Below are 23,082 nucleotides of genomic sequence, written 5' to 3' on the forward strand. Positions count from 1 at the left end.
CCACATAATGTGTGCTACGATAAGCACCAGACTCCTGCCACCCTTAATGATTCTTAACGAAAGGAAATGAATGAATTACTTAAAATAGAACTCTATGGGAACATGTGATGGTTTGCGACGCGTTATGCATCACAGTGATAACATAGTGATATGTCTCCTATTCATGAGTAATTCAATTCAGAGTTGTCAGCTAGTTTATCATCACAGATAAGGGGTTGGTTTGACAAGTCAGGACAGAGAAAAACAAAAGAGGACAAAAAAGCAACATAAAAAGAGCTTATTTTAAATTAATCTTGTAATTCATATTTATAAGAACTACAGTGTATTTGTGTTAATGTTCATAAACAAACGTGTAGCATAAAAAAGAACAAGTAATTATGATTGTAATTATAACGTTTTACTTAGTATTGGAGGTTATTATGATGAACAAGGGGCTTCAACGTGTTTAATGACGACACTCGAAACAAAGCTCTCATTGGTTAACTCTTGACCGGAAGTAAACTATGACCCACTCACTCTTTTCTCTTTGCTCCGTGGCATTTTGCAACAGAGGCTGTCTTCGGCTGCTGGTTTTCTACTAAAGCCAATGCTGTAAACACGGGCAGGAATGGAAAAAGACCTAATTAGGTGAGTATTTTTTTTTTTACCGTTCAATAACGGGTTAGCAGGCTCTCTAACAGATATAAAATAACCCGAAAGCGCAGGCAATCTCCGAACGTCGCTAAGCTAACTGGAGAACCGTGCCAATTTCCGGTTTCGATCTTTCAAAGTAAGAGCACACATTTTGCTGTGAAGTAACACTCTAATTAAACTGTGTGATGATCAGATACAAAACGACGTCAAATGTAAAATGTTTGCAGACTGCACATTAAGTTGCAGACTTGATCAACCAAGATAATAAATTTGCCAAACATATTTAAACACACTGTAAAGTTCATAACATAATGTTTTTTCTCTCCAAGTAAAACAATATTAATCACATCATTTAAATATATAAGTGACTTATTGTTAACAAAACTCACTGCTCAAGTAGTTAACTTTAGTAACAACAGTTCAGATATGTCTCTATAATGTAGGAGTCCCTGTTGGTGTATGAATGTGTAGTTTCTATCAATGCACTGCCACAAGGTCTGTTCATATGATGCGTTTACACCATAACCTTGATGATATCAGTTTGACACTTTTCAGCCAGTCAAGTGTTGCATGCATTTTCATCCTTCTCATTGGCAGCTACGAGAAGGCAAAGCTAAGACACATTTAGGACATTTAGTTCCTCTTTTTTGAATGGTTAAAACCGTAATACTTGTGTCTATTTTAATATAAGATTGAATTAGATACTATATTGAAAATATCTAAAGTCATTTTTCATATAGAAAATGTATTTTATGCTTTTGGGCGACACATTAGACTGCTGGATTTCTCTTAGGTGTGGCATTACACTTGTTAAGAGAAAGTAGCACATACAAGTTGGACATAAAAGGGGAAGTGTTTTGAATACTTTTTCTTGCTTTCCTGTTAAGCTAAAAGGGTTTGATTCAACTGTAGCTTTTTTGACATTAGAGCAATGGTTTCCAGCTCTTGCCTTTTGGACTCAGGGGCCTGCTGCTTTTCATTAAAGCCATTCAGGAAAGACAATGAGTGTCGGGAAGACAAACAGCATCACTTTGTGTGCCAAGGGCTGGAGCTGTAGGCTTTAGTGTTTGACCTTCAAGACACAATTGTGTGTGGTATGTGGTGGATAATAGAGGTTCTACAAGGCTACATACTTAGGATTAAAGACTTTTCTTTTATACAATATTTGTAGCATATACATCACAAAACATTAAGAACATAATTGTGTTGTTATAAACATTTGGTAATCTTGTTAGATCATTTTCTTCCACAAGGAGATTCTCAGTGTCCACGCTTTTAGTAGAAAAAGTCATGCTGTTATTTTGAAAGGTAAGCCGGCTAACCGGAAGTCACTCTTCAGGAGCTTGCCGTGCAGCTCCCCCACCAGCTTTCCTCTGTTCTGTTATTTAGCTGAGAGCTAGTCGCTGTGTGCTAGATCTCAGGTGTGGCTAATTCCTTCTGCCTGTGTTTATTCAGCTCTGATTTATTATTATTGAATCGTTGAAAGGTGAAATATTCATAGAAGTCGAACACGTATAAACACGTTGTTAAAGAAAAGTGTTTTATTCATTGACTGAATAAGACTACTACTGGCTGGATGGGACATTCATAATGATGCTTGACTGGTAACACACTGTTGTGTTAGCGTCTCATTATTTGGTTATCATACCCATTTCTTTCATTTCATTTATTTAAGTCCTCACAAATGGCTACCTGTATTTTTTATAACTGTTGTCTTATTGTGGATTTCTGTAATTCCTTTTTCTTTACCTAGGTGATCATCGCAGGGATTCACACAGGACGAATGTATGAGAAGTGGAGCCAAGAAACAAGACCATCACAGAAAATGACATAGAGACCCGTCCAGACCTTCAAGGTGATGTGCAGAAGCACGCAGTGAGTAATGTGATCAGAGGGGAAAGGGAATGCAGACTTGCCAGCTATAGCTTGTATGTGAGCGTGATGCCCAGGCGGGGGTTGTCGCTCCAGGGCCGGTTCCGCTGGCTCTTTCTGGGCCTCTTCCTGCTGCTGGTGCTGCTGCTGTTCGCCTACCTGCTGGAGTGCACCCCTTCCGCAGACGCCAGCCTGGCCCTGCCCCCCGGCATAGCAGGGGACACCTACGGGAAAGAGTACTACCAAGGCCTGCTGCAGGAGCAGGAGGAGCGCCACCTGAACCGGGCCGCCAGTCTCAAGCGGCAGATCGCTCAGCTCAAGCAGGAGCTGCAGGAAATGGGTGAGAAGCTAAAGCTCATGCAGGACAAGAAGGAGCCCCCCGGGGTGCAGGGCCTTACGGAGACGAAGGACCAAGAGCCTGGAGACCTGCTGGAGTACCTGCACTCTCAGATCGACAAGGCGGAGGTCAACACGGGGGCACGCCTCCCCAGCGAGTACGCCCTGGTGCCCTTTGAGAGTTTCACTTCATCCAAAGTGTACCAGCTGGAGATGGGGCTGACACGGCACCCAGAGGAGAAGCCTGTCCGCAAAGACCGCAGGGACGAGCTGGTGGAGGTGATGGAGGCTGCGCTGGACATCATCAACAACCCCGACGAGGAGGATGGAGTGGAGGACGACATGCCGATGCAGAGACAGACCTACACAGAGGGTCACTTTACTGAAGGTAAGATCTACCTTACTGCGGACCAGTGAATGATCGCTGTTACTGTGTTCTCAGTGAAGCTCTTTTTTATTATACAGGAATGTACAGGACGGAGCGAGACAAAGGGACGCTTTACGAGCTGTTCTTCACCAAAGAGGAGTCCAGCAGCTTCCGCCGCGTCACGCTCTTCAGACCTTTTGGTCCCTTAATGAAAGTCAGGAGCACCTCCGTAGAGACATCAGCAATGATTATCAACATCATCGTGCCGCTGGCAGGCAGAGTCGATACTTTCTCACAGTTCTTGCACAACTTCAGGTGAGAGTACAGCAGAAACTCCGACAGACACGACCCAGCAAGTTCGAATGCTGTATTCAGTAGACTCACATCATTATTGTGTAATCAAATACAACCTTTGTGTTCCCTTTATTCCTTACATGGTATTTGTTTTTAGAGAGGTGTGCATACAGCAGGACAGAAGAGTCCATCTCACGGTGGTTTATTTCGGGCCAGAAGGCCTGCAGGAAGTGGAATCATCTTTGGAGAAAATGTCAAGGTGTGTCCTTTCACTGAGAAATAACTTAAGATGTGCTTTTGCTGGTTTTGTGATAGTAATGAGTCGTGGCAATTCAAATCTACTACATGTGTTGTGTTTCAGAGAGGAGAGCTTCTCAAATTACACCCTGGTCCCGGTGGACGAGGAGTTTTCCAGAGGTCGGGGTCTGGATATCGGGGCTCACGCCTGGAAGAAAGGCGACGTCTTAATGTTTTTCTGTGACGTTGACATCCATTTTACACTCGAGTTCCTGAACACCTGTCGTCTCCACGCTGCTCCAAGTAGGTCTTCGTGTGTTATTGCTCAGATTATTGTATTTATAGTTATTTTGTTTACATGTACTGTTACAATGTAGCTTTAATTGAATATACTAAATGACCTGTTTGTTTTATAGATAAGAAAGTCTTCTATCCAGTAGTGTTCAGTCTGTACAATCCTGCCATCGTCTATGGAAATGCGGAGCTGGCTCCACCGGCTGAACTCCAACTGGTAAAGCCTTCACATTGAGCTTTTCAATGATCCCCAGTGCACATTCTGTGCCTCCATTATCATTTGCATCAGAAATGGATTTTCCAAAAATCTGAATACTTTGTCAAAAGTTCTTACAACTGCATCTACTTGTTTTCCCAAATTCAATCCAGAATCTCTGATTATGCAAACACAAAATCCTTTAAAAAAGTTCTGGAAACAAGATGGGCTTCTTAACTACTTTCCACAACATCATCTCATAAATCCACATTTTAACCTCAAATTTAAAAGGGAGTTATTTTGCTCATTTTCAGGATGTTGGGTTTTGTTCTCAAACCTGTTTAAATGCTTTTTTTCAAACTCAGCCTGTATAGACCTGTGTGTTTAAAACCCTCCTTTAAGCGCCTGTCTCTTTAAACCCCCCTCTCAAAATCCCAGTCTGCTCTGATTGGCTAGCAAGAAAAATCTGGCAAACCTTTGCAAAAGTGATTATGTAAATGCACTCAAAGGGACGGGTTAGGGTTACAGAACGTTTCCCCTCCTGCAGATGACGGTGAAAAAAGCCCTCTAGTGGCAAACTCTGCTCAGCGAAGCTCAAAGAAAATCATTTTACAACATGATTGACATAACATTTTAATATCATTTCAATGACACCAACTATGCAGAGAACTTGTTTTTTATTAAACATTTTTATTTCAAATAGATTCACAAAAAAGATGCTGGATTCTGGAGAGACTTTGGCTTCGGAATGACGTGTCAGTATCGTTCAGATTTCCTAAACATTGGTAAGCATGGATTAGTGAATTCATCATGACTAAATAACTGGTAAAAGCTGCTGACTTGAAACTGGATTGTATTCCTCCAGGCGGGTTTGATCTTGAAGTGAAAGGTTGGGGTGTGGAAGACGTCCACCTGTACAGGAAGTATCTCCGGAGCGAGCTCATCGTGATCCGGACCCCGGTGTCCGGGCTCTTCCACCTGTGGCACGAGAAGCAGTGTGCGGACGAGCTGACCCCAGAGCAGTACCGCATGTGCATCCAATCCAAAGCCATGAACGAGGCGTCGCACTCCCACCTCGGAATGCTGGTGTTCCGCGACGAGATCGAGGCTCACCTACGCAAGCAGGCCTACAAGACTCAGAGCAAACCAGAAGACTGAAGCCTCCGCATTCCCATCACCATTCCTTCGTTACGACTGTGAGGTGCGGACATTACAATCGCAGTACAGCAAAGAAATGTTTACACAGGTCCTTCTCCATTTCACCGCACAGCTGGAGACAAATGAATGTACGAAAACAAGCATCGATCAATGTGAAACTTCAAAACACGGTACGACGTTGCAGTATCAAACACGGCTAACAAGCAATATGTAATATTTAACCTGCTGAAGTAGAAATAACGTTTTTTTAAAAACATATTTTTATGTATTTTTGGCAACAATTCAATATGCATGTCATGCCAGTTTCAAACGCAAGCCCTGACTTGCAACCGGTTTTCACAAGGGCTGCAACAATTATTATTTTCATAAATGATTGATCTGCCAATTGTTTTTGGAGCTTAAGGGCATTTTTTTTAAATAGTTTGCAATCACTTTTCTGACTGAATTTTGCAGCTTGAACTTTTATCTTTGTTTCTGCTCCGTTACCTTTCGCCGCTGAATGGACCTCAGCCAGTAGTCAGCTGTCTTCCCGTTGATTCATTCATTTGACAAACATATCAAACAAGATCAAACACAAGCAGCTGTTGACTCATGTAGAGTGTGTTTTTTACATCAGAAAGAAAGAACTATTTATTAGCTGTCGACAAAATGAAAATGAAGAAGTTGCACTTTGACACCACAAGAACCAGTATAGTTCTACTGAGCTTAAAAGCAATTTACAATCTTTGCTTTAACAGCACAGACGAATGCTGTTCTGTTAGCATTATATTTATAGGTAGTTTCAGCCTAGCGTAAAAAAAGAAAAGGGAACTTTGTGTGTGTTTTATGTGACAATCGGTCACAATGGTCCTTTGCTGATGAGGTTAACAGAAGCATGTGGGTTACATAATGAAAGCGCCAGGATCAAAGATGTCTAATAGCATGCAGCGCTATCCTATATGTGGACCAGTGTTAGTGTCTAAATTACATTCATAAGATTTATGCCCATTGAGAACATTATACCTAATACTGGACTGAATTTGAATGTTACAGCCCCTCCTGTAAATACTTTTCTAATATTCCTTTGTTTCATAGTTGAATACTTTTGTCGTATGTGCCTACATGCTTAAAGTGACATGAAATGTTTTGTATTGCATCTCATAATGAGAGGAGGTTAGAGGCGAGGTGTTAGAGTACAGGAGAGCAGCAGAGAAGTGCTGAAAGCATCTCGTCCTGTACTCATTGTCTTTCATTAGATCTTTTGCTAGTATTGCAGCTTCTGTGTAGCTCGTCTTACAGTCTCCTTGCGGCCTGGTACATGTACACATTCAAACACAAATGGCTTATGCGAGGAAATGATTTATTTTTTAAAATGGTGGACATTAAATAAAATACAGAAGGCTACAATATCAGCTGTCATTTCTGCTGTAAGTATTTGATTTGAAGATAAATATCTGAAGTAAACTTGCCCAGTTCTATAATTCTACTATAAAAAATGTCATATCAAACATGTCAAGTGTCTTTGAATCTACCAGCTCATTTCTATTTTTCATAATTCAAGACAAATGGCATACTACAATTGTTTTCTTCATCTGTATACAATAAACTACATGAATAGAAATTAGAAAAATCTAAATCAAGGAAAAATGAAATGACATAAACCAAAGGGAATCGTTTTCAGCCTTGGTTGATTAATGTGCAAACTGTTCTGGGTGGACCCCCATGGTCTTGTAGATCTCTTTGAGAATCAGCAGTGCTGTGTCTTCAGACGTCCTGGAAAACAACACAAGTGTTATTACATCCTCTGCAAACAGGTACAGGCTACAGCCTGGAGACGGTAACGTGACGAGGATAAAGCCTGGAGGAAGGTCAGATCTGCGTACCAGTAGCAGAGGTGACTCTGGAGGGCGAACAGGTACTCGTTGAAGCTCTCGATGGGCTTCTCCTGCAGGACGTAGTCGATGCGATTGCCTCCGTTCAGCATCCCCACCTTCACCTGAGGCTCCTCCTCTCGGGGGGGCTCGGGGCTCTCGCTGATCTTATGCTCTGTGAGAAACCACACCGAGTTAAACAGAAAAACAAATCACATGATTGAAGAGTCACAAAGCAGAGACACTCACCGTCCCCCTCACCCTCTGCGTCCCCCTCCCGCGCTTGCAGCTCCTGCTGTTCGATCTGATTGGCTACCATGGCCAGCTCAGCCTGGAGCTGGGCGGAGGAAGTGTGAGCGCGTGCAAAATCGTTGAGGGTCTGCCAGGCGGTCCGCAGGGAGCTGATGAAGCCGTGCTTCAGGTCCGAGCCCATCCTGGTGAGGCTCTCCTTCAGCTCTGAAACACAAAGGACCCCTTACTAAATCCATCTGCTCTGAAACGTTTTGCTCTTTTTTATACCAATATATATCAAAGCAAAGACAAGCCTTCTTATTTGACCAATTATAAGATCTATTTGGAGGGGGGGGGAAGAGCCGATCATCCACATTATGTTTATTCTTTCTGTTCATTTTGATTAAAAAAAAGGACATTTCATTTTGACCTTCAGCTTACCCTTTTCTGCAACAGCTAAATGATGTACTGTTCCGTCTGTTATTACATTTTATTTTTGACATGGCACATCGTAATGTAAGAATAGTGTCTTTGTAATTCGTCCTAACCGACTCAGCTGGCATAAAGACATGTAACTGTCAGGACAGAGTATTAAGGGGGACCTTTTGATGTTGCTCGAAGCTACAGTGAAGGAACGTCTGCGGTGTATTTATCTGGCTCCATGCAAGCAGAGATGAACAACAAGTGAGTGTCGTACCAAGATGAAGCCTCTTCCTCCCTTTGTGATGTGGGACCAGCACAGGCTTAAAGTCCATGTCTGGTAATATCATGGGCTCAATCCTGTAGGCCACCGGGTCCAACTGAAAGAAACATGAGTCATGGATAAAGCCATCAGATAGTAAAGCGTACAGTGACTCAGCTTCCCTGCTTTCATCACAGCCCTAAACTGTTTAGTTCATATTTCATTCAGTCGTGTGGGCAGGGCAGGTTAAGGTGGAATGACTAGGTTCCAGTGACTATGAAATGTACAACACTCACAAAGATGCATGACTTCCTTTCATATGGATTCAATTGAATGATAAATGTAATGAGTAAAGTGATCATTTAGGAAATAAGGCTTTTTTTATACTTTACAAAAACCTGAAGCAATTGGAAATGTTTGGATCATTGAAATCTAATTCTACAAATATTATAATAGTAAACATATTAGAGAATCCTGTCTGTATCTGCAGCAACTGCAAACTATTACTGAAAATAACAAACAGACATGTTTGAATGTACAAATGTTTGAATGTCAACGTTATAAATGAAGCTCTGGGATATCCGGTAAACCCTTATTTGGACAGAGTTGCCAAAAAGAACGATACAAAAGTGATAAAGCAAAATAACGTTGGAGCGTCTGCAGCTGAGAAGCAGTTATTGCTTCAGGATAGAAAAGTTGGAAGAGCTGCATACCGGATGGTAGATATTGAAGAACCCCTTGCACGTGGGCAGCTGGTACGCCTCCTCGATCTTCTCCAGTCCTCGGACCGTCAGGAACATGCCGATGGGAGAACCCAGGGCGAAGAAAATCATCGGCTCAAAGTCCAGAGCGTGGTAGACCACCGACACCTGCAGAGCAACACGTGTTTTTAATCAATCAATTCAAGTTCAAGATCAGCTTCAACGTCCGCCTTCACAGTTACCTGTCCAGTGCCAACTTCAAAGTAGTCGTAGTCGACGTGGACGTGCATGCTGTTGCCCACTGGGAGCACAGAGGACTCGGGGGGAGCTTCAGCAGCTGGTGGGGGGGGCGCCGCGGCCTGGCTGACCTCGGCTTTCTTCTCCCGGGCCGCCTGACGTGCAGCCTGCGGAGGAGAAACAAAGACAGTGATGTTAACCGTCACCGTCTGTCTGCAGTCTCCACGGTTACTGCAGAGACTAACCTACCTGCTTACTCTCCCTCTCTTTGACAAACTTGGCGATCTTTTTCCGGGGACCCAGCGGGATTGCCATCTCTTTCATGTCGTCGATTGTACACATCAGCTGGAAACAGAGTGAAAAGGGGACGATCAGCAACTTATAAAAGTGAACATGTGTGAATGCATTACACCAATGTCTGGACTTAGACATTATTTAAAGTAGTGTTTTTGACTTTATGACAAAAAAGCAAAGGAGGCTTTTGTTCTTACAAAAGATTCTGCATCAATCTTCTCCTCATCAAAGGTGCTCTTGTACTCAGACAAGCCCAGATTTTCCAGCATGGCGGAGAGATCCTCTAACTCCTCCTCATCCTCTTGTGGCTCCTCTCCCACAGCTGGAGGGGTGGCCTGCGTCACGGGGGCTGCCACCTGATGCGAGAGCCAGAATTCACATTTATGTATTGAAGAACATTATTATTATTATATAACATTATTCACGTTAACTAGTGAATGACCTGTTTGCTTTCTCCGTTGGCAGTGGGTATGATTGGCATGGTCGGTGCAGAGGAGGCGTTCTTCTGATTTGACAACAGGTCGAAGAGGATCAGAGAACCTGAGGAGGGAAATGGAATCGAGGTGAAAAACAGAAGGAACAACACGTGCCAGTGCTGGGAAAGCTGATCCATCTGCTGCCTTATTACCCAAGCTGTGTCCAGCAACTGATATGCGACCTCTGTAGTTGGGGTTCCTCTGCATGAACAGGGCGTACAGTCGGTTAATCTCGTGGGAAACTGTGTCCATGATGGTCTGGCAGTAAGTGGGACTGTTGTAGAAAAGCACGTCTAACAAAGTCTCGTTTGTAAAGTGACGTAAACGTCCAGTGCTTGGCAACGTGATCTTCTTGATCCTCCTGCAAAGAAAATGAGATTATAAATGATCAAATATTACAATAGAAAGAAGATTAAAGGGCAGGACTGTTGGTATTATGTTTTTCTTAATGTTTACAAATACCAAAACCAAGATGTATTTTTTGTGTGGGCTGAAGTTGTATTCCTCTGAGACAAAGCGCTCAATTTCTGTTCCAAAAAGACTAAAACCAAACTTAGTTTCACTTCCTTCATTACAATGAACCCAAACACTGTACCTTATACAATGTCCTGCTGCTGCTGAGCCACAACAGCACCAATTAAGTATTATTCCACAATATAAAATAGTCCCCAGCTGTACAGCTCTTCTCTGGTTTTGGATTCATCATTCACTGTGGAGGCATCTGAGAAGTTCCAGAGGCCCATGTTGAGTTTTTGGGTGTGAAGCATTCCCTCACCTGTCCACCCCGGTAGCATCTCCATGCAGAGCCGTGTGCCACTGCACGGGGAGGAACTCCACCCGGCTGATGGTCTGCTCGTCCAGATTCTTCTTAAAGTGACTGTGCAGCAGCTTCAGAGACACGCTGCGGAAGTCGTCCACTGAAAGCACAAAGGAATTGTTCAGTTAACCACATGAACACCTTCATGGAGGAGATTCACCGACTAAAGGCCCGACTGTCTGGCGCTCACCGCACTCCACCATGCTCCTGAACCTCAGGTCGCACACGGGGCCGATTCCATGAACCATGAACACCAGATGATCCACTGACGGGAGCTCCCCTGGAAAAGATGAACAGGTTGGAAATGTTGAATTTTACTTCTACACCTTCACTTATCGCCATGGTTACATCTGCACATATAACCTGAACTGTTAGTTTGCAATTAGGCTGCAATACATTCACAACATGATACCTCAACATTTAATCTGCTATGACTTTTGTAGACTTGATTTATTTAATTATATATAAATATCTAAATATTTATTGTTTGTGTCTTTTTCCTCATCATATTTGTTGTGTGCCTTTAACAGGATGTATGCCCAAACTAAAGCATTCATTAAACTGTAATGCGACTTCACTGTCTTTAATGATGTCTGGCAGCTTTATTGACAAAGTACAAATGTAGTTTTATTCTAAAATGAAATAAAGATGGGCACAAGGGAACTTCACTACCGTCTGGCACTTCATCATGGTCATCATCGATCCCTCTCTTCACCACTCGGGGCCGGGTCTGCCCGTCCTGAGTCGTGCCCCACTCATCCGGCATGGAGGATGCTTGAAACTGCACAATCACCTATGGAAGGAAAGTACTTACTTTTAAACTAATAGGATTTATTATCACAAACACAACCTTGTACAATAATCAACAATGGTTTACCTTCGGATTGTGCATGACAATAGTCTCCCCAGATGGAAACTCCAGTCTGCGGTGCCACTGGTTGGTGGACACGGCCTTCTTATATTCTCCCTAAAGTTAAAAACATGCTACATTACGATACATAGTAACACAATAGAGTCGATAAAGGACTGGATGAAAAATGTAAATGATTGATAAACACAATATCTGTTTCTGGATCAATGAAGTAGTGGTACAAACCTCCAGCTTCTCACTAAACTCCTCAGAGTAAGGAATGAAGCGACTGTCCGTGTCCCCCTTGTAGAACCAGCTGCAGCGCCGGACCTCCGTGGGCTCCTCTTCCCAGAACACAGAGGAGCGCATGCGGTCATAAAGCTGCACGTCGTAACGCCCTCCATCCGTACGTATGATCACATTCTCTGGGTCTGGTTGAACTGGAAGAATACAAGCATCAGAACAGATCACAGTTTCATTAAGAGCACCAACACGTTCTGGTTTCTCTGTAGAGAAACATTCCCACTAAATTAGCACGAGTCACCTCACCTGAGTTATACGTCTCCTCCAGCTGAAGGGAGTCAATGATGCTGAAAGGAAGCCAGACGCTCTTTGACTCCACTTGCTTGCAATAGAACCAGTGAGGCTGAACAGGCTCGTAGATGTTGTAGTTGTATTGCATCATGGGACCAGCAGGAACCACGGCTCCGGCAGCGGTGGGAGGAGGCGGAGGCCCTTGGTACTGTGTGGGAGGAGGCTGAAGAAGGAATACTAATAAATATAAACTCCTCTTCACTGATTATGATGTTATTTGAGGCACGAAGGTCGTTTTATTTATTAACCTAACTAGAAAAGTGCACTTTCTCATATCTCAGCTCCCTTCAAATCCAGCTGACAACAAAGATAACATTCACTGGTATGTAGTTGTCTTATATATATATATATGTTTAACTTGAGGGCATCACAACTTATCCATATCTTGGAAGGAATCTGCAGATGCTTCAGTTCAAGGTCAACATGTGAAATCTATAGCTTGTTTTAAGGCTAGGTGATTTTCAGAAACTCTCATTTACTACTGAAGCAGTTGTTGATCAGCCTGTTACGGGGAGTGAGAGGTCTGCAGTCAATGGTTGTATAGAACAGCAAATAAACTGGGTTATTCAAACAGTGTTAATCCTGTAACCACTCCTTCAATGTACAGTCACCAATTAGGGCAAACTCAATATTTGGCTGATGGACAAGACACACAGAGAGACAAAAGAACACATTATCTCCAATAGGCTTACGCCCAGTGGAGATAGTATGAGTTTAAGTATCTTAAAAAAAGCTAAACCAACACAGTCACTGATAAGCTGATATGTACCTTTGTGAATGAGGGGCCGGACATAGGGAATGTCTGCGGCGGAGAGCCAAGGGAGTATGGATTCTGCTGAGGTGTGTGTGTTGGCGGCAGGACCTCTGGAGATGGAATATAGGGACTGGCTCTGCTGCTGCTGGCGGTGTGTCGGTACGGGTTATGACTCTGTTGCTGCATCTGGGGAGGTGGTGGGGTCATGGAGGCGGGGGGAGGAGTGTGACGGCCCACAGGGCTCTGGTAAACTGCATTGCCAAACGCCTGAGGAGCGGGGTTCATGTGTGAAGCTGGAGGGGCCACCGGAACAGAAACGGGCCCTGCTGATGTTGGGGCTGCGGAGAGGGCCGGCGGGGGGAATGGTGCCTGGCTGATGGCTGCGAACGGGTCACTGCTGGTTGAGGGGCTGGAAAGTAGTTGAATGTAGAGGGGGCTGTCCCATTCCCAGAGCTCTGTCCTAGAAAGCTGTCTTCTTCTCCAACATCAGTCGAGTCTTCTATTAAATCAAAACAGAAAATTGAAGTTTAGCACATTTATTTGTGATTCTGAAAGGGACAGCCCAGGTAAACGTTTGATAAAATGGACATCAGAATTATGCAGAGCCGAGGTGACATCTTAAAATGTCATGTTTTCTCCTAATGAAGATGTTTGATTTTTACTCAATTTACAAGCATCATATTCTCACAGTAAAGACATTTAAATCAGTGATTACACATTTACATTATTAATCAACGTTTCTTTTTCTGGCAAATGTATTTAATAAACTGGTTAGAATTGGAGGATGAAACTAAGCTCTATATAACAGTACATCAGCTCAGCTGTCACAACACAGACCTTACATTGAGGATTACAAACAGCAGCCAATGGCTCATAGATGTTATAGAAACGGACTTGTAAAATAACTTAGTTAGCAATATGTGGCCAATTTAAAGACAGGACATGTTTTGATCATATGACTCCCAAATAGCTTCACATCCTCTTCATGGCACATCAGACAGAGGACAGTCTGACCAAAACACATCACTGTCAACAGGCTAACCTCTCAGTCAGCTCATACACGCGGTTTAACCTTCTTTTACACTAAATGACAGATTAAAGCAGCACAGGAACTGGGCTAGCTGTTAGCTTAGCCTGCTAACGACACAGCTAATGTTTAGACATTTTCTCAGTCGGTATTGCTGCTTACCTCCTGACAATACCGCCGGACCAGTGGCCTGACTCACTGGCATGAAAGGCAGGTTGAAGTTAAACTCCGGAGCGCCGCTGAACAGTAAATTTGCACTGGTGTTGGCAACATTATTAATTCTCCTATCTGCCATTTTCCCTTGAATTACACGTAGCCACTCGCAGGCAGGCAGTGAACGCTCAGGTCCAGGGAAAGCTTGTCCCTGCCCTCACAGATTTTCACAGATCTCCAACTCATTGACAGAGTTAACACAGCGCGACATGTTGTTTGTAGATCTGCGGAAATCGTGCAGGTCCTTTGACAGCACTTCGTTGGTTGTAGGAAAACCAAACACTCTTACACACTACTGCCACCTACAGGCCAACAAGATTAGCTCCAAGGTGACATTATAACCTTTTAAATATGCTAAATAACAAACTGATATTATTGATTTACAATCATTTAAAAATAAAAAGTTTATTATTTGTAGTCTCACTTTACAGGCAACCTCAAACCAAATCACCTAACCCACTGAGGCACAGTCATTCTGAAAGTGTGATAGCTCCGTGCTCCGGGTGGACCCTGTAAACAAAACAAACGAGCGACTGGTGACGCAAATTTCCCGCCCTGACTTCTGCCATCCGGTGTGTGTGCCGAAAGTCAACAAAATAGAGTTTTCCCAGAGATTTTACTCTGCTATTTAAAAATAAAATATTGTTGCCATTTTTGTCAGTGGCCAACAATGCCTACCACACATGACTGGATTAACAACCCTCTCGGTGTTGTTGAAGGGATGTTCGGTAAGAGACACACCGGAACTTCTCTCCTTGACGGCTAACTTTAACGCGTGAACCTAGCTAGTTAGCTTTATGGCTACTTACCATGCTCATCCCTTGTAGTCTTTTTCAATCATTCAGAAATGGCTAATAACTTAGTTGTGTGCTTTAACTGCCGATGCTTTGTTGCAGCTTGTATGAACGCATTGTTTCACTTTTCTTTACAAGAAGTGCTGGGTGTGTAGTTTGGTTTGAAGACCTGTGTGCACACGTCCAACCATTCACAACATGAGGCATTCACGGGTCTAAAGTGTGTTAAAGTAATGTAAAACGGTCTTAACTTCTCTAAACACTTAATGACAATAACTATTGTTCCAGAAACGCATTGTTCCATCAAAATTACACGCATAATTATTTCTATCTTTATCCCATGCTTACTTTATTTGATATGTTTAGCCCATACAATGTCTGGGATTCTCAAAGCCAAGGTATTCTGTTATTAAAGGTTTAAAAAGATAAGTAAGAAGGGACCATATGCAACATTTGTAGACTGAAATAAAACATTTTCATTTTTCTTTTATTTAACTTATTCAGATGTATTTTATCCATATACATAATTTTTTTAATTATTCATTTTATTTAATTAAATAGTAATAATTTGCCTATTGTTCTACTGTTCCAATCTGAAAGGACAATGCTATATCTTTTATGTCCTTCATTTTATATCTTTGAATGTACATGGTTCTGACATAAATGTATAATCTTTTTTTGGATACAACTTTTTCTAATATTCTGGCCAATTAATGATTTTGTCACTTTAAGTATCATATAATGCTCTTGTTATTTATGTTTCCAGGTGCTTCCCAGAACAATCCGAACTCTGGATGGGAGGCGAAAGCGGTTGAATTCTTTAAAGATCACCTGAAAGAGAAGGACGCTCAGACCTGGGTAATGCAGCTTGCAGATCCTTTCGACTTGTAAACTCCTCAAAGAGGCCTGTCAATGTCAAAGGCTGTTTCAGTTCCTGCATTTGACACCAGTCCTTATTCTATCGCAGGTCCCCTCTCTGAACGATGTCCCGCTGCACTACATGAAGCCCAACAGCCTGGTGAAGTTCCGCTGTTTAATCCAAGACATGTTCGATCCAGAGTTCTACATGGGAGCGTATGAGGCTGTTGATCCCTCTACAAAGGCAAAAGTAAGCGCTTCCTTGTCTCCTGTGCAGATATTTGCAATTGCAATCACATTGATAATGTGCTGGATGTCATCACATTTGCATCTAATTTGACTTTCTGGCTATCCTCAGGTGTTGAAATGCGGGAAGTACAAAGATGTGATGGAATGTGGGGTAAGTCCCTCTCCACTAAGAGATATTAAACATACCTCAATGTAGCTTCAGCTTTGCTAACAGAAAACATTTTCTATCTCCAGGTGGATTTGAACTCCAAAAACACAGTAACTGCAGAGAGACAGACGTTCTACTGCGTGCCAATCCCCGGAGAGAGTCCCTGGGTGAAAGAGATATCCTTATTTGTGGGAAATGGGGATTTCCCTTGAACAGGATTTGGTCTTTTGTTCTTTGCTGGACCCAACAAGTGTGTTTGAAAACTGCTCCCTAGTTGTTCCTTAATTCTGTCGCACAGCTATGCCAGCTCAAGCCAAGCGAGAGTGGTTCCGTCCACCTCTTATGTTCCGACGAGACAGAAACGCAGCTACGAGGAAGACGACGACGACATGGACACACAGCCGCAGAAGCAGAGGGAACAGCATACTGGTGTGTAAACAGAAGTGTTTGTCTTGTTCCCATAAAGACATTTTGCAACCAATCAAATTCACATTGGAAGGTAGTGTTTTACTGCATTATGATCAATTAGTGACTTTCCCTTTATCTGCTCCAGCATGCGTCTCCTCCTTTGACACACGTATTAGTGATGCTAGGGTTGCCTCTAGGCACTCTGGGAGATTGTAGGACACTGCTAGCTGCAGCAGGGGTAGAGACAGGTTGACGGAAAGATGAGCTGTAAATAATTACAAAGCTCTGATTTATTTGACATTTATATATATATGTTGATATGTAACAATTACAGTGTTGTGTGTGTTTTTTGGCCATGAATGTAGACTGTTCCCTGTCTCACTGCAGGTCTTCAGAGTCCCACAGAACACCATGGCAACGGTGAGTGTAAGCGGCGGGAGACAGACGCTCCTTCCAACCAGACGGCACCTGCCGCCCACCTCGACCTCAACTTCCCCCTGCCCGGAGAGAAAGGCCCCTCCTGCCTCGTCAAGGTGTGTATGCTTTGGTCTCTGTTTCTGTAAACACTGAATTCACCGGATTGGCTAAAGTCTTATAGCTCGACTTCGAATACTTAAAGAAAAAAATATATATATATATCTTATCCTCCCCAATTAAATTGTTGCACTGAATTGTGTTAAAATGTGTACTCAACTACTGAAACCCATAACTTAAAATGTACAGCATGTGTTTATGTAAAGAGTTGTTGCTGAATGTTTTAAAGTAATCAAAATCAGGAAATAAATCATGTTTTACCCCAGAAAAGTTCAAGTTGCAACCACATATTCATTTTGTGTAGTTTGTATATAGCCCGATCACATCTTGATCACAGATGTTCCTGTAATAGCTTGGAGAAACCCACTTTTTGACTGTATATTAGTCCGAAAAGGGTTATTTAAATGTCCTTAAAACTGTATTTTGTGGGAAAGAGGTGTTAATAATAACTGCAGATTCATTACACTTATAGAATTTTGCACGTTTCCATGAATTAAACAGAATTGTAAAATCCATGATACGGACTGGAAAGTCTCAGTGACCCCACTGTTATCAGCAGACTCTCCAGTGGAGAGCAGAAGCTAACGCAGGGGGTCCGCGGGGTCTTAAAAGTTGATAAATCAATTTAGCGAAAATTAAGGCTATTAAACGGTATTTTCCAAGGTATTACATTTAGTAGCTTGTTTTCAATAAGTATATAAATGGTCCAAAGAGGTTGTATTCTACCGTCTGCCTGAATGTAGTCATGGCGTAGGTGTGTAGTCTGATTCTGTGTAGTGTGATTCATGGCATCCCGTTGGCTTTGACGTCATCTGAACAGGACGTCGCACACTCACTGCTTGATAGCGCGGAGGTCCGTTTACGCCGGTTGTTGAACAACATCGTTATGGGGAAATGAAAGTTTGCGTCCAAATGGTTGGAAGATAAGGAGGAAGGACAATCAATACTGTATGTAGTCAATGTGAGGTAAAGTGTGTCGCCTATGTAACCGGTTAGAACTCAAAGTGACGATGAGGTCTTAAAATGTATGGAAAGGGTCTTAAAAAAGGTCTTACATTTGACTTCAGGATCCCTGCATATACCCTGCATATAACAGGTGTGTGTTTCCGGCAGGTGTACGCTGAATGGGACGGCTTCAAACTCAACGACACACTGGAGGTCTACGGGATCCTCTCCGTCAGCCCCGCTCTCAGCGCTCTGGCCGACGAGAAGTAAGACACAGCATTTAGTTCACTTTCCCTTCAGTGCTGATCTGCGTGCTTGCTGCTCATTGTTGGTGTGCTCACACAGAGACTCCTCCTCCTCCTTCCTGGACCCGGCGGATTCCATGGAGACGGCGGAGGAGCAGAGGGTGCACTGCCCGCCGGCCTCGCTCGTGCCTCGCATCCACATGCTCTACGCCAAGCCTCTGCCGCACAACAACCCCCTGCTCCCCCCCACCCTGGAGGACAACAGTGCCTGTAAGGACACGTCATTGTGGTTTTGTGTGCATACGACTGCAAATGCCAGTATCAAGAATATGTGCATCCCCTCATTTTGTTAGAGGCCCTTTTACGCTTTGTGCGGGTATACCTTTCCTATGTATATCATTTTCTAATGAACAAACACTGACGGATCACCGTCTTAAAGAGACCTGGGGAATCATCGACTCATCCGGCTGCAAACAGTTTGCATCGCCGCCACACTTCTTACACAGATGTAAACAAGCCTAAAACCAACACGGGAGCTTTTTGGTGAAAAGCCACCTTGGTTATATGTAAACAGAAAACTATTTGGATTATGATCACGAGGACAACACATCCTGAGACACATGTTGCCTTCTCTTGCCTACACTGTATTGGTGTATCACTGAGTCCAGCTGCACCGCTTCAAAAAGTTGAAAAAAGTACTTTAAGTTCAAAAATCATCATAAGTGTATACAAAGTGCCTTTTCATGCTGAATTACACACTGTGTAGATGCGTTGTGATGCTATGCTGTGTTTTTGTACACTTTGAGTTCAGATCGTTACATAAAAAATAAGGAGACCACTCCAAATTGTTCTTAAATCTCAATCTCTACGTCAGAGGTCGCGTTAACCGAATATTTTCCGTCTATGACGGATTTTTTTTAACAATGACGGACAAATCTGAAAGCAGTTCGTCATTTTGACAGATTAGAACAAACTCGGAACAGCGCCAAAGTTTCCCCGCAGCGAGGCTCCGGTGTTATGCATGCCCTCCAAAAAGGAAGTGATACCGTTTCCAAACCTAACTGTGCCGCCGTACGGATCATTGAAATGTCTGAGTTTTGGCTTCACGCTGTGCACGCTCCTGCGAGGTGCAGCAGCCATGCATAACACGGCGCATGTGAACTGTCTCCCCCCCCCCCCCCCCCCCCCCCCCGTTGACAGTACACGAGCATGCTTCCCCCCCCCCCCCCTGTCAGAGTTGTGTAAAGGCCGACGGGTAATTCTGGATTTTGACAGAAGTTTTACGATCCTGCCCGTCAAAATGACGGGCAGCGAAGAAGTCTAGCGCAACCTCTGCTCTACGTGTATGGCAGCCATTCCATTCCAGTGTCTGCTGAATGGCAACACAGAGAAATGTGGTCAGTAGTTTATAGAATAAAATAAAAGAATGTTCATTTACTCAAACTAATACTATAAATAGTAAAACCAGAGAAACTGATAATGCTGCAGTGGCCTCTTGATGTTTTTCCAGAGCTGGAAGTAGGCGTTTATTTTAGTGCTGAAATGATGCGTCAACTAATTGTGTTAAGATGAAATATGATAAGTTTGAAATGGTGATTGTGGCATCTAATACTAACTAATAGGTTAATAGCTTTCTCTGTGCCACACTTAACTAAGCTATTATGAAAACCCACATTTAAACAAATGCTCATCATCATACCTGCTAGTAAGTCAAATGATCTATGGCCCTTTGCTCTGTGGAAACAGAAACAAGGGGCCATTATTTTGAAGTTCGTCGCTCCTGTGAAGATGTCCAACAAGAGTAACAATGTTGTGAATGTCCTCCACAGTAAAGCTGTTAAAGCACACATGCCTTCAGTTGCCATAGGGACCTGTTGTAACTCTCTGTCCTTCCTCCTCAGTTTTATCGTCCACCCTGAGCGAGATGGCTGCTGTCCGGGCGGAGCTGCTCACATACTTCACTCACATCCTGCTGGGAGATGCCCTGGCTGCCGAGTATCTCATCCTGCATCTCGTTTCTAACGTGTATGTGAAGTTCAGTTCAACCGTCCTGTCTTTGTTTTGTGTCTTCCTGAAAGCCAAAAGAGGTTTTTTTAATTCCACATTATGGTTGGTTTCTTGTAGGTACAGCAGAAGGGATATTCTCCCTCTGGGAAAATTCTCCTTGAACCTGAGTGGCTGTCCTACGGTCTCCTCGTACACTGAACGCCTCTACCAGGTCATCCAGCAGCTGGTGCCTTCTGTGAGTGAATCCAAGCAACCGCCACTGCTTTCCTATCCACTAATGTTGGGTTTAAATGTAAGACACTAAAAGATGTTTCCCCCTCTGCAGTCGTTCTATCTAGCCATGAGCCTCCAGAATATGAACCAGATGAAGTTCGTGCCAAAGAAGGACTATGTGGCCAACCGGCTAGTGAGCGGAGCCCTGCAGCTGGCCAAACACACGTCCTTGTTCCTGGACGAGATCCAGCTGGAGCAGGGACAGCTGGACACGACAGGTGAGGCATCTCCACGAGGGGACGACACTGAGAGGACGACCGCTGCAGATAATGTCCGACTGCGGACTCTGTTAGTGTGATTTGAGTGTTCTGACACAAACCAGATTTCTCTTCTGTGTTTTCGTCCCGTAGGCGTGCATAACATCACGGCCCTGGGGAACCTGATCTCGTGGCAGAAGGTTGATTATGACTTTAACTACCACCAGATGGAATTCCCCTGCAATATTAACGTGCTCACCGCGTCAGAGGGCCGCTCGCTGCTGCCGGTGAGGACAAAGAGGGACGGGGCGTGCAACCTCAGTACAAAAAAATCTCACGGCACGGCCAGGGAGGGGTTAGGTTTCCTGCAGCCTCTCGTGAGACGCGTCTGACGCTGGGGGTTGTCTCCGGCCGCTGTCATTGGTTGGCCACAGCAACAACCCAGGCGGCGGAGGCTTTAGCCCGGGTCTCACTCTGTTGTGAACAGCCTGAGGAATGTGCCGTGTGCTATTCCTGTGTGTTGGTCTAACGTGTTGCCATGGCGGCAGCTGTGTGCCACAGGAACAATCCCGGGAGAGGCGGCAGGCTCGGCACTCTATTAGTCGTGCAGCGAAGGGCAGCGCGCCGTAAACAACTCCCAGGCTGGTTAGATGTGTGTTTACAGTGAACACTATCAGCTGATGATCGGTCTGACCCTCCAGCTGCTGCAGAGCTTTGCTCCTGCTGGCCTGATATGAAATGTGCACATGCCTGTCAGAATAAGCGTGTGCACACAGCAGGCAGAGCTTGAGTTGCATAGCAACACCTGTCAAAAGGTTAAGTTCTTCCCTTACACGATGCCAACATGTCTTCCTCTATCTCCACAGTCGGACTGCCAGATACACCTACAGTCTCAGGTCGCCCCCCCCAGCATGGAGGAGTATCTGAGCAGCTTGCACATGCACCCCCAGGCTTCACAGCTCAACAAGTTCAGGATGTACCTGAGCGTGGCTCGGCTGCTGGACTACAGCATCTCTGACGAAATGACAAAGGTGAGAGCCACGGTCACAAATCAAAGTCAGTGTAATTAATTGTTTTGAAGGGTAGTTGTTTCCATTGAATTAGCAGTGAGTTATCATCTGTCCGCCTCAGTGTCCTTTGACTGCCTTTTCCTTTCTGCTGTCCTCAGTCAGTTGAGGATGACTTTGTAGATATGAGGAAGGACGACCCTCAGAGCGTCTCCGCTGAGGACCTCCACAGTATGCTGGTCGTGTCGAGGTGGGCTGTCAATAACCATTCCACCTACATTTCATTTAATGAGGAGAAAGAACTTCTGGGTCAAATACAGCCATAAAGTTGATATGAATTCTATATAACTGTCCTTACCAAATATTCATTGGCTTTTAGAAATCCAAACCATTTAAATGCTCGTGTTTATATGATGCCACCAAAGAAAAGGAAGTATTTTCTGTATAGTGAATGTTTAAGGGGTTTTTAGAAGTCTGTGATATGTCAATGATTAGATTGTTGATGCATTGCATAAGACAACAGCCAAGACAATGGCATGTGTTTGCTCTATAGCTCCAACGCGACAAAGTGTCTCGATATTGTATAAAAAAAAGTACCGAAAAGACTTTGGAAGCCAGGGCTCTTGGTTGAAAGCCCGATATAATAGAATGCATGCAAAAGTTATAACCAGTAATGTTGATCATACAGCTTTAGGGTCCTTTATGGGAGCTCACACCCTACCCCATCGATAACACCGCTATAATGATCAGTCTGAAAAGACGTGTCGATGCACAAGGATTACGTTTATATAAGCGCCTTTTTTGGCATTGCTTAACTTTGATCTAATGAGAATAATAAACAACAGTATATAAAGCCTTCTTTCAAAGAAGTGTTAAACAAGACATCATGACCAACAATGGAAAGGCCAGATATGACATAAGCAGGGACATTCACCCCAAAGAGTTGTGAAATACGTTGACTTGGTGTTTGTCTGACGGAGGCCAGGAAACTGTTTGTTCTCAGTGTTTGGTGTAGCTGTGCGTGTCTGACTGACGGTGTCTGCAGGTTGCTGTCTCTGAGCCTGGGGCTGACGTCGCTGTGCACAGACAGCTGGCTGAGGGCCAAACACATCGAGGTGCTGCGCCGGAGCCGCGTGGAGCAGCAGAAGTGTCTGAACGGCAACGAGCCGTGATCACACCGCGAGGAAACAAGACTCCTTCTGTTTTTCTTTTTGATACCTAAAAAAAGTTTGTAATAAAGATGTTTTTCATGTCATGGTTTGTCGTATTCAACTTATTTACAGAACTGAGATGCAAATGAGATT

At 43.7% G+C, this 23,082-nt stretch overlaps 3 protein-coding genes across 4 annotated transcripts; 2 read left to right on the forward strand and 1 right to left on the reverse strand.

The window, feature by feature from the left end:
• The first annotated feature begins 502 nt into the window (after window positions 1–502).
• Window positions 503–6,878, forward strand: csgalnact2 (chondroitin sulfate N-acetylgalactosaminyltransferase 2). Of its 2 annotated transcripts, none has more exons than XM_034100359.1 (8): window positions 503–627; window positions 2,387–3,229; window positions 3,307–3,523; window positions 3,660–3,761; window positions 3,864–4,042; window positions 4,156–4,250; window positions 4,933–5,014; window positions 5,095–6,878. In XM_034100359.1, the coding sequence occupies exons 2-8, from the start codon at window positions 2,575–2,577 to the stop codon at window positions 5,385–5,387; spliced, it is 1,623 nt and encodes a 540-aa protein (XP_033956250.1). In that variant the 5' UTR covers window positions 503–627; window positions 2,387–2,574; the 3' UTR covers window positions 5,388–6,878. The 2 variants fall into 2 exon arrangements, with proteins under 2 accessions (XP_033956250.1, XP_033956251.1); XM_034100360.2 differs by lacking the exon at window positions 503–627 and adding an exon at window positions 2,018–2,237.
• sec23ip (SEC23 interacting protein) lies at window positions 6,710–14,345 on the reverse strand. The gene is given in 19 exon segments (XM_034100358.1): window positions 6,710–7,139; window positions 7,250–7,412; window positions 7,487–7,693; window positions 8,166–8,268; window positions 8,864–9,019; window positions 9,094–9,255; window positions 9,338–9,433; window positions 9,580–9,738; window positions 9,825–9,922; window positions 10,011–10,219; window positions 10,634–10,775; window positions 10,866–10,955; window positions 11,348–11,468; window positions 11,553–11,642; window positions 11,772–11,965; window positions 12,075–12,282; window positions 12,889–13,286; window positions 13,289–13,372; window positions 14,063–14,345. Coding segments are annotated over 19 exon segments (2,895 nt in total). The 5' UTR covers window positions 14,196–14,345; the 3' UTR covers window positions 6,710–7,057.
• Window positions 14,346–14,656: 311 nt separating this feature from the next.
• Window positions 14,657–23,033, forward strand: mcmbp (minichromosome maintenance complex binding protein). The gene is made up of 16 exons (XM_034101490.1): window positions 14,657–14,841; window positions 15,674–15,765; window positions 15,875–16,015; window positions 16,124–16,165; window positions 16,249–16,338; window positions 16,459–16,591; window positions 16,958–17,103; window positions 18,218–18,315; window positions 18,395–18,564; window positions 20,196–20,319; window positions 20,419–20,536; window positions 20,627–20,792; window positions 20,925–21,058; window positions 21,638–21,802; window positions 21,940–22,028; window positions 22,824–23,033. The coding sequence occupies exons 1-16, from the start codon at window positions 14,784–14,786 to the stop codon at window positions 22,948–22,950; spliced, it is 1,893 nt and encodes a 630-aa protein (XP_033957381.1). The 5' UTR covers window positions 14,657–14,783; the 3' UTR covers window positions 22,951–23,033.
• The last annotated feature ends 49 nt before the right edge of the window (window positions 23,034–23,082 follow it).

The sequence above is a fragment of the Pseudochaenichthys georgianus genome, chromosome 15, assembly GCF_902827115.2.
Source record: "Pseudochaenichthys georgianus chromosome 15, fPseGeo1.2, whole genome shotgun sequence".
NCBI classification, from domain to species: domain Eukaryota; kingdom Metazoa; phylum Chordata; class Actinopteri; order Perciformes; family Channichthyidae; genus Pseudochaenichthys; species Pseudochaenichthys georgianus.

Bases quoted from the DNA above. Each gene is read 5' to 3' on its own strand.
- csgalnact2 (XM_034100359.1), top strand. From the start codon at position 2,575: ATGCCCAGGCGGGGGTTGTCGCTCCAGGGCCGGTTCCGCTGGCTCTTT. The intron at 3,524-3,659 runs GTGAGAGTACAG...ATTTGTTTTTAG, and splicing joins CAGTTCTTGCACAACTTCAG to AGAGGTGTGCATACAGCAGG. The intron at 3,762-3,863 runs GTGTGTCCTTTC...GTTGTGTTTCAG, and splicing joins TCTTTGGAGAAAATGTCAAG to AGAGGAGAGCTTCTCAAATT.
- mcmbp (XM_034101490.1), top strand. From the start codon at position 14,784: ATGCCTACCACACATGACTGGATTAACAACCCTCTCGGTGTTGTTGAA. The intron at 16,339-16,458 runs ATATCCTTATTT...ATTCTGTCGCAC, and splicing joins AGAGTCCCTGGGTGAAAGAG to AGCTATGCCAGCTCAAGCCA. The intron at 22,029-22,823 runs GTGGGCTGTCAA...CGGTGTCTGCAG, and splicing joins AGTATGCTGGTCGTGTCGAG to GTTGCTGTCTCTGAGCCTGG.